This window comes from Homalodisca vitripennis, chromosome 4, assembly GCF_021130785.1.
Source record: "Homalodisca vitripennis isolate AUS2020 chromosome 4, UT_GWSS_2.1, whole genome shotgun sequence".
NCBI classification, from domain to species: Eukaryota; Metazoa; Arthropoda; class Insecta; order Hemiptera; family Cicadellidae; genus Homalodisca; species Homalodisca vitripennis.
The window spans coordinates 186,452,002-186,463,267 of NC_060210.1; the positions used below are offsets into that span (position 1 = coordinate 186,452,002).

Here is an 11,266-nt window from a genome sequence, read left to right on the forward strand (position 1 = left end):
CAATTTGGTATAGTCACTCATTTGTTTTAATCATGTAATTTTATGTAAATGTTTAGATATTTTAAAAGAAAGTTTTCTCACGTTTAATTCATGAATACATAATTATTGAAACACTAAACAATTTACAATTACATGTTATAGTTAAATAAATTAAACATAAATTGTAATAAATAATTCAATATTAAACATTATTCATGATTGGAATTAAAGTTTTGTGTTCAATATGACTGTGGATGATATATATTGTTATTAAAAATTTAATTCAATATATTGAGATGCTACTAAAATAAAATATGTGTTGGTTATTTTGATTGTATTGTATTGCCAATCAAACCTACTATTTAAATCCTCTCACAACAGCCCTTGCTCTTAATATATTTTAATATTTCACAACCTTAATATAAACAAAAAAACCTTATATGGTGGAGGCGCCAGGTTTATCATTATATATTAAAACTCTACAATAATTATTTAGTGTATAATATGTTACAACATGTATTTTTATTTTTAAACAAACATAAAATTGTGATTATCTAACTTTTAAGTCTTATAGGATACAACCTTTTAGAAAATCAACAAAAGTGAATAACAATTTAACTATACGACAATTAATATGACGTTTTTGCCCAGGTATTAGTATAAAATACTCGAATTTGAACTCTTTAAAAAAATCCTACTTTTAATTTAGGATAGATGTTTTTTTTCCAAATCTTACATCTTATTTATTTATTATCTCTTAAATCTTCTCTCTCTGAATTTCATTCATTATTAAAACCGAGATTGTATGAAATATTTAATTTTAAATATGTTTATTTATAAACTAATCTTGAAGATAAATAATTTATATTAACTTATATTTATTTCATTTTAAAATTTTCAATGTTTAAAAAATCTCTTAATGAGGTCTAGTTATTCTAAAAATCCCTTCAACTCCAGAGTTATTAGAGAATTCAGACCCTACATATGGGGAGTAAGAAACTGGGTTCACCAAGGCAGATGTTTAACGGATCCGGTACTAGTGATACCAGTGTCCTTCTAATTATTTATTTTCCTTCTAATACATGTATTTGCTTAAAATGTGAATAAAGTCGATAATAACTTCGGTATAAAGCCAATTAATTGAGTATTGCAGAACCCCTATAAGGAAAACCAATATCTTAGATGATTTTTAAATTTCCATAGTCAAATATTGTTGTACACCAAATGGTATCAGTTATTATTTATTTATTTATCAACGGTCAGAGCCATTTACACAAATGTATAAACAAGCAACTAGTACATACAAAAGTACAAATTACAACATAAAGTTAACAACAATATTTACTAGATAGCTTCAAGATGTATATAAATAACTGTATATATTAGATTTCTAACAAATAATTATTTTAAACACACAAATAGTAACAACAAAGAGTATAAACTAAGCAAAGATGTAAAAATAAAAGCCCTTTATAACACCTTAGTCTAAATTGATTGTTTATATATTTTACAATTTGCACTTATGTCTACATATACAGTACTGTATATAATGTGGTTATGCTTGATCTAAAATCTCTAGAAATGTAATGTGACCTTGTAATATTAAAATTAAAGGTGTATCGTGTTTTAAATATTCACATACTAAAGTATAATAATATACTTTCCAGGTCGCGTACATCACAGGGGCTCAAAAGTGTCCAAAATCTCATGCAGCTTGGATCGAGGCTGTAGGAAGATTCAGAGATGATTATAAGCACAATATTACCGAATTCCTTGAATTTGTCGGACCATACACCGGAATTGACCTTGCAGAGTCATTCAACAGCACCGAATCAATTTGGATGGCCATTTATACAATGTGGGAGTCTATTTATACAGTGGTAGGTTCTGTAAGGAATGAAAGTATTGTAATATAGGCATTCTAACTTAAACACTAATATTTATAGAATCGAATACATCGGTCAAGCTTATCAGAGATTAATCGCAAGCTATTTTTGTCGTTTCCAAAAGTAGTTGCGTGAATTGGGATATCTTCCCAAAATACGTATAAAATAGGGCCAACCATGCGAGAAGGTATTGGCTGGGTCGAAAAGGAATTTTAACAAATCCACCAAAACAGGTAACGTTTTCCTTCATTTTGAGCATTTCCCCCAGTAAATATACATACATTACAATATTACATATTTTTACTGATTTTAATGGTTTTTTAGTTTTATTACGCTACAGTAAGAATATATTCATAAATATTTACTAACAATATTCGAACAAATAATTTGTTAAATAGATCATTGTTAATTATATTTGCATGGCGTCTATAACTTACATGTCTTTTGTATATTATAGAAAAACATGTTAACTTTACAACTTATCCTCCAACAGATTGAGGAAGGACTTCCTCTCCCTTCTTGGACGGACAAAATCTACCCACAACCCTTAACCTTCTTGGCCGATCAACTCCTGAGGGCGTCTTCAGCGGGCTCGGACACTCAGATAAGATATGTAGAGGGTAATAATACACTGGAATGATATTTAACCTAAAATTACTTTTGGGGGTAACAGTATTATCACAAGTTATTTGTTTATTGATTCAACACAATAAATATTTAACAACCGATTATATCGATATTATTTATTAAAAATAACTTTTGGATATTGATTTTTATTTCAGTCCTCAGAATTGTCCACATTCGTGCGTAAATTTTACCTTTTTATCAAGCACATTTTACTTCTCTATATATAAAACGCAAAACGTTCATTCACTCAAAACTAACTCTCCAACTTTCCGATATCCTAGAAAGTTGACTTTTGGCATATATATGAGTAAATAAAAAAAAAATTAAAGCATTTTCGTGCAGATACATCATCCATAAGTATTGCAACGGGGTTGCAACAACTACATGAACTACATTTTGTTTTTAAACTCTCTGAAGTCCTAGAATGATAGTCAAGTACTATCGAGTAAATTCTTGGTGAAAATAATCTCAGCCTCATATTGGACGTTTAATAGGCAATAATGTGTTGAAAGAATCAGCCATGTTGCCATTGGTAAGGGTAAAGAGTGCCTTATTTTACTAGGTTGTAAGGGGTACAAAGGCCTCTCTCAGTTGATGAAAGCAAACTGATCTCTTCCATAGTTGGATAAGTAATCTAACATGAAATTGAAGAAAAGATATCTAACATGTATCTATGAAAAAGAAACTTGACTTCTTCAATGTGGTGTCTATGTGAATCTGGGGAAATATAAAATGAGGCACTGAATAAGCTCAAAATGTATTCCTGCATCATTTCGGTATTAGATACATCTAGACTACAAAAGAAGTACATTAGGCTTCCTAGAAACCATCCAGTGTGATCCAGATGAAGATAATACCAATGCACGGTGAAGGAACCGAGTTTTCTACACATAATGTAGCTATAGTTGGAAGAGTTGATTCAATGTGAATCTCTAGGAGTCAAATCTGCCCAGATCCCAGGAGTCAAGTATGTGACAGAGTCCGATTTCAGTTGCTGCACTAAGCGTAAGCTGCATGGATCTGAACTGAACATTCGCATTGAATTGAATCCTTTGATCTGGAGTACGTTAAATAAATATTACTGTGCTTCTCATTAAAAACAAACGCGATCTTCTTATTTCAGGTGAATATTTCAAGGTGGTTGTAAGTCTGATGAAGGCAAAGATCGAGGGTACTCTACGCCCAGAAAGGAGGATGTTCTACTTCTCCGGGCATGATTTAACCCTCCTGGGGTTACAAGGTGTCCTGGGATTGGCCCAAGATCCATCTGGCCGCCTCAACGCCAGGACGGGATCTGCTTTGATAATTGAACTGCACAAAAACCTACAATCTAAACAATTTCTACGTTCAGGTAAAAATGAGCTAATTATAGATTAGTTTCTAAATATGATGTAAAAGAACGGATTGAAGAAATCCTCATTTTTTCACTTTTACTTTCACACATACTACGCGTGGTTGTAGAACCTTCTTTAGATCGCTTATTACGATGGATAATAGATATTGATATTCTATCCAGTTACATGGCTGGACATTCAAAATTGACTTCTAAATTGATAAATTCCCTCTATATGATGCTTAAACTAAAATAGTAGTACTTTATTTAAAAGAAGTTACTGTTTGCAAGAGTGGATAACTTTAACCTCATAAAATCTCATAGGTATCAAGAAGGGGTTTTCATTTTGTGTTAATATGAAATAAGTTATTTTAGAAAACATGCTACTGGAAGAATATAAGGACTGTGAAAAAATATTTCTTAAACTAAATATTATGATTTTATAAGATATAATATACAGGGGTTTTCAAAAATCGAGGGATGCATCGATGGTATAGTAACAAGAAATAAACCTGTATATCATTATATAACCTAAATTCTTCCCCCGTGACTAACCATTGGATGGTCTTTAAGGTTAGTTACACTATATATCAGTTTACACATTCTGATGGAAAAAACAATAAAAGATTTGAATAATATGAAGAAACTAGCAGCCATTTAATGTTTGACATTACGAAGAATGAAATTTAATATATGAGGATATTAAATACCCGAACTTAGAAAGTTGCTTTAGGAAAAAGACCGTTAGGAATTACAAAAGTTAGAGAATTTTTAAACAATAATTTTAGACATATACATTTTTTCTGACTGAAGATTTAACATAGCCTGCTCAATGCAGAAACATAAGACAAATTTGTCTAATTTATATTTTTATTAAATAGTTTTATATATATATATACATATATATATACATATATATATACATATACACATATATATATATATATATATATATATATATATATATATATATATATATATATATATTATATATATATATAGTTCGACAAGCACGACAACTTACTGTTAATTAAAGTCAGTGTGTTTTTTCCTTGTACTTTAATTTTTTATTTATTACTCCAGGTATTGTACATAGACGGAGCCTCACCAGACTTGGAACCCCTAGACATCAACATCCCCGGCTGTGACTCTCCCTGTGACTTTCACCTGCTGTCGAACATCACTGAGAAATACTACAACATCACAGATTGGGAGAAAGAGTGTCAAAGTATTGACCACTAGTAATCTCAACCAGTTTTTAATTAATTGAAAATATATACTTATAAAAATCTAATAATGTATGCGTGAGTGTGTGTTTTACTTAATCACTTAATAAATACTGGACCGATTGTAATGAAACTTCACATGGACATTCTTAGACTACCTAGTTAACATATAGGCTTATTCCTATTTCAAAAATCACTCCCGGTACGCTCCACTGTACTTGAAAACTTCCTTTTTGGCGGAATCAGCAGATAGTAAATGCGATTTTAATCATCTGCCAAAGTCAAGAATAATATTGTTATAAATGTAATAATTATAGACATTTCAACAAGTGTTAGTATATGTTTGTTCCTGTTCGTCAGTCAGATACAATTTGTAAATGTCTTATTACGTGCAAATGCTTTCTTTTTCTAGGTTTGCTTTTATTGAGGTTTTAATCAACTACAGTCAAATGTCGATATTTATTACACTATAACTGAAAAGCTAAGTAGTTAAACTTTAGTCTCCCACATTGGCCTAAAATATTTCAATAGTTACTGGCATCTTTGGAGCGATTTATTAAAATATCATTAAATATTCGAGAAATCTTTAGAGATAATTATAGAAAAGAATTTCAATCTCCCACTTCAGGGCTCAATTTTTTAAAATTAAATTTGAAATGGATTAAAAAATTGGAATATTCTTTGGTGTGATAGTAACGTATCTATTACTTATTTCAGAATGGTTTAAAATGCTAATTAAAAGAATATAAGAATGAGAATATCTTTATTTTTAAAAGTGTTACGTTCCTATTTTTAAAAATTTGCTAGATTTGTAAACTAATAATTTAAGAATCACTTCAACTTTATTTAACTATTAACACACATTTCAGTATACCACTTGCATGGTGACTCATATCAAAATTAACAAAAAACAAACAATTTACTTATATTATCATACTAACCAATATTTTAACTAAACATACTTTTATGAATATATGTTAAGGCATCTAAAGGAAAAGCCTGTGCAGAGGTTCCTTCGTGCTAAATTAAATTAATTTTGATTAGAATAACTCCCGTTTATCAAATGACTGCGTTATATCTAAATCTATACTTTTGTGCAACTCTGGTCCTAATAAATAGTTTTAACTAATAGTATGCAGAAGAAAATATATATTTGGTTACTTAATCAAATCAAATCAAATCAATCAAATCAATCTCTTTATTGCATTTTGACAATGGACATTGTATTGCAAAAGTCAGAAGTAAGTAAGATAAACCACAGGCTTAGACGTTTAAAACACATTCATACTTACAATTCATGCATTCACTCAAACACATTCAAACTGACTTCAGATCCAAGTTAAATTTAGAATTTAGACATCCCAGCGGCTGACCATGAATTCATCGACAGAATAAAACGCTTTGGACACCAAAAGGCGTTTAAGACGAGTTTTGAATTGATGTTGATTGGCGGAAAGTTTGACACTTTCAGGGAGCTTGTTTATTAGTCTGACACCAACTTGTTGAGGAGATGTTGTGATAATGTCAGTCTGTATTGCCGAGTTCGGAAGTTGTCCCTGCCTCTCGTCTCATAGTGGTGAACGCTACCGCCACGAACCAAATCACACACTTTGATTTGCAGTACATGATCACCTCCAGAACATAAAGGCAGGGCAAAGTCAGCAATTCTAACTCCCTGAAAGATTCCCTACACGACTCTCTGTAAATTTAAAATTTGCAATGATTCTGATTGCCTTTTTTTGGAGCTTGAAAACTCTTTCCATTTTGTTTTTGGCACAACCTCCCCAGAGTCTCATCCATACGTAAAGTAAAGTGTGGATGAATCAGCCGAAATATGCCATTTTCAGAACTCTGGGGGAACAGAACTTTGCCAGGTGCCGCAAGGCATATATGCCTGAGGCCACTCTAGCACATACATTGTCAACATGATCAGCCCAGGTCAGTCCTCTGTCTAGGAACATTCCCAGAAACTTTGTGGAGTTAGTTTTCCTCTAAAAGCACATCATCCACAAACACGGCAGGCTGAACTTCGTGATCATTTTGTCGGAGGCTAAAACACATGACATTTGTTTTTGAATGATTTGTTTTCAGGTTCAATTCAGCAAAATACTGAATGCATGCATTCAGTTCCATGAAGGATGTGATTTCCAGGTCTTGAGTTGATTTGTTTTTGATACAGAGAGTTGTGTCGTCAGCATATACTGAACCAGTTTTTCCATGCTGGATCACTGAATTCAGTCTGCAGACGTAAACTAGGAACAAAAGAGGCCCAAGGATGGAGCCCTGAGGGACACCATGGGTCATTTTAATTTTGTTTGAGACGGACGTTCGATACCTCAAACGCACTGGTCTCGATCCTTGAGGTAAGAAGTGAGCCATAAGTGCGAGAGACCCCGAACGCCGCATTTTATCCAACTGGAGCAAAAGTGTTTCATGATGCACACAGTCAAACGCTTTGGATAGGTCGAGGAATATACTGAGCACATGTTTCTCGTCCTTCCAATCCATCGACAACATTGTCCAAAAGATTTGTTCACCGCGTCTATTGTGGATCTGTTTTTCCTAAATCCAAATTGTTCCGGATTTAGGATATTGTTTATTTTCTAGAAAGCTTGCAAGCTTTTCATAGAAAATTTTTTCAAAAATTTTGCTGAAGACTGGAAGAATTGAGATTGGACGATAGTTGCTTGCAAGGCAAGGATCGTCCTGTTTGAAGATCGGAATGACTTTGGATGTCTTCAAAAGTGATGGGAAGGTTCCTTTTTCAAAAGAAAAGTTGATCAATTTTGTGAGTGGTCTCAATATATGCCTGAAGCAGTGTTTGAGTAGCCACACTGACATCCCGTTTTGCGTCACAAGATTTTTTTATGAGTTGAGTCCCTGTATGACTCGTGCAACCTCCCCTTCACACACAGGAGCCATGGCCATGGATGCAACCCGATACAACAGCATCTCCTCCTCGTGAAACCGAGGTTCAGTTAATGCCGAACCCACTGTAGCCACGGAAAGAGAAGTATTTATTAAATTCGTCTGCCACTTGAGCTCGGTTTTCAACAATTTTGTCTTCAATTTTAATTGCGATTTCTTTTGTGTTTTTTTATCTGGTGTGTATCACGAGAAAAGTCGTTTATGATTTTCCAAGCTGTTTTCGAGAAGTTTTCGCAGTTACCCAAGGCCTTATTAACATCATAGGCTTTAGCAGCTCGTATGACTTTTTTATAAATCCTTCGGTAATTTCTGAAAAAAAATTTGAAATGTTCGTTTTGGGTTCCAATGAAAAATTTTGTGAAAGAATTTAAGCTTTTCTCGAGATACAAGAATTCCCTTTGTCAACCACGTGCCTTTTTTTAGGTGCGTGATTGACTTTGGTCCTTCTGAACGGACAAGCAACATCCAGATAATAGTTGAAACTATCACTGAATGCCACATACATGTCATCGACACTTCCAGAGTTATCCAAAAATTGCCAGGGCTCAGCTTCCAAAACATCGTTTAAGTGGCGAATGTTCTGGGGCCGAATCACTCTTGCAATTTTAAATTTTGAATTTTGACTTTCAAGTTTGCACCCACGGATCACGGCCCCCTGCGCAAAGTGGTCAGAGATTGCAGAGTTCAAAACAGAGACTGTGATGTCAGGAATGTTTGTGACAACATTGTCGATGGCAGTACTCGTCGTAGCGGTCACTCGTGTCGGTGAATTCACGGACCAATTTAGATTGAAAGAATTTAAAACATCGCGAAGCCGCTGGGTTAGGGGGTCGGTGGGATTCATTACATTAATGTTAAAGTCTCCCATTATTAGGAACTTCACAGAATTTAAAAACAGGTCATTAAGAAGTCGCTCAAAATTTTCAAAAAAGGAGTTGCTACAGCCATTGGGTGATCTGTATAACCCGATGACTGCTATTTTTCCCAAACAGTTTGACGTGATTTTTATGCCTTCGGCTTCAAAATTCATTTCAATCATGTTGTTAATTTTGAAAGGTTCAAATTTTGAAAATGCTTTCACAAAAATTGCCACACCGCCCCCTTTGAAACGATTTCGACAGAAATGTTTTGCCAATTCAAAATTTGGAATTTTGAAAAGATGGATGTTGTCATCTATGAAACCGTGCTCAGATACTATAAACACATCGGGATTTAATTCTTCGCACATGACTGCCAATTCATCAATTTTGTTGGTTGCAATTTGGGCATTTCTGATGAACAAATTTCAAATTTTCGGTTGTGAATTTGGAATTTTGAGATTTTTGAAGATTTTTCCGTGTTTGGTTTTGTTTTACGGCTGGATCCGAAATCATTCCTATACCGGTTTCACTCTGACAATGTTCTCCAAGTTTTTTTGTTCAGGAGAGCGTCCACTCTCGTCAACACTGCCTGGCGTTGGTGACCCCCTGAGTGCCTCCGCGTAGGTGGCGTGCTGAAGTCTTGGAGACTGATGGAGGGTGTCAGCTGAACTCCCCGCTGGCAGCAGCAGCAGGAGCCGGGACGGTGGGGGCCGGCGCAGCAGCGACGATTTGCAGCGGCGGCGCGCAGACACCTTGGGTCTCAGCAGTGCAAGGGTCTTCACTACCATCCCCGCCAGTAGCCGCTTACCCCGCATTGAGAGATGCTGACCGTGCCTCGTGAAATGCCTCCGGCCGATGTTATTGAAGTTTACCACGCGGATGTTGTGCCGGACAGCCAACTCCTCAATGTAAGCATTCACGAGCACGGTCTCATCATGGATGGGGTGATCTGGTTCCAAGTCATGTCGAAGCGGTAAGGTGACAAGAACAAGTTCAGTGTTGGCAGGTCTGGCAGCGATGTGAGCCTCCAGGTGGCGGTAAATGACGTGCTGTTTGCCCACTGCCAGATCGTTTGAGCCCGCGATTAAACACCTCGCAGTGGGTCCCGGACCGAGGTGGAGTATGGCCCGTTCTCAAGATGTCCAGCAGGCCGGCGCCGGGCATGCACATGTCACCAACAGAGGGCGGGAGGAAGGTCATGGATTTCACAAGTCCCGAGATGTGGCGAGAGAGTGGCTATCACCTCTGATATTAATGGAACGGAAGTGAGGATAGGGGTTTGGGACGTCCTGTCGATTTTTCTGTAAAGGTTTACTATGATTGAGTGTTGGATTGGGGATTTTAGAGCTATTTTTAATTTTTTGATCATGGAAAGGCATTTTTTTTTGTTTTTTTTAGTCAGAACTTGAGAAATTTGTTTCTGTTTGGTTGGAGCTACTTTTTTTGAAGGTCTCACTTCTATCCATGGATGAGTAGGAGTCACATCCACATCCTCACATGTCCTCAGCTGATTCTTCAGGCATTGATTTTCTGCCTGAAGTACTTCTATCGTCGTTTTAAAGGCTATTAAGAATGTCAGTGATCTCAGCACACACCGCGTACACGCGGTAGACCACAGATCACACTGCGCACCAAAGTCCACGGAAACAGGCACGGGGTCTTCAGGTGGATAGGAGGGCGGGTCACACTGGACGCCACGGTCCACCCTCGCGCGGAGGCGCGGGCGGTCTGGTCGACGCGGGATGTGTTCATTGTAAATATCTGGTCAGTGAACTGGAGCAAGCGAGTGTCTGACTCAACGGTGTGATCCAGAAGTATCTTAAATTCACTTTTTAAGGCGCTCAATTTCCTTTTTAAGACGAGAAACCTCCGTTGCTGGGTCTTCAGCTGATACTGGGGCGATGCTAATCTCGTCCGCTTGGACCAGGTGTGGTGGGGACCAGTGTGAGGCCAGGGTCGGGCGTGGAGCAGACAGGCGCAGGCGGTGTGGCGGGTGTCGGCGGCGTGTGGAGGGTGCAGATGTCGCAGCTGAAGCGGGGTGGAGTGGAGGATGACGAAGCGGCCGCAGGACGAGGCCTGGTCAGCGGCGACAAGAGGGAACTCATGGTGACTGCGTGATCGCCAGTGTGTTTTGTCGTTACACACAGTCACTCTCGTCATGCTTGCATCAGTTTTGATTAGATGCACCGCAATTTTTGCCCAGCAAGCAAAGCCAAGAAACATCACCATTCCTCAGAATTCTTTTTTGTCTATATTTCACATTGTTGAAAATAATGAAGGGGCTTCCAGACTTAGTTTTCTCAACGGTAAATGTCATGGTTATTAAATAAATAAAATATAGGCTATTATAAATTAAATATATAAAATAAAAATATTTAAATAAATTAAATAAATAAAATAGATAAACAATTTGATAAAATTTAAATG

General features: G+C 36.1%; 1 protein-coding gene across 2 annotated transcripts in view; it reads left to right on the plus strand.

The window, feature by feature from the left end:
* Positions 1-11,266, plus strand: part of LOC124360767 (testicular acid phosphatase homolog) — a 28,678-nt gene that overhangs the window by 5,641 nt on the left and 11,771 nt on the right. The window contains exons 4-7 of one of the 2 annotated variants that reach the window (XM_046814645.1): positions 1,647-1,859; positions 2,359-2,485; positions 3,616-3,843; positions 4,909-5,777. In XM_046814645.1, coding sequence (XP_046670601.1) covers positions 1,647-1,859; positions 2,359-2,485; positions 3,616-3,843; positions 4,909-4,973 — 633 coding nt within the window. In that variant the 3' untranslated portion in view covers positions 4,974-5,777. Of the gene's footprint in view, positions 1-1,646; positions 1,860-2,358; positions 2,486-3,615; positions 3,844-4,908; positions 5,778-11,266 lie in introns of those variants that run through there. The other variant, XM_046814646.1, reaches the window with a different exon arrangement.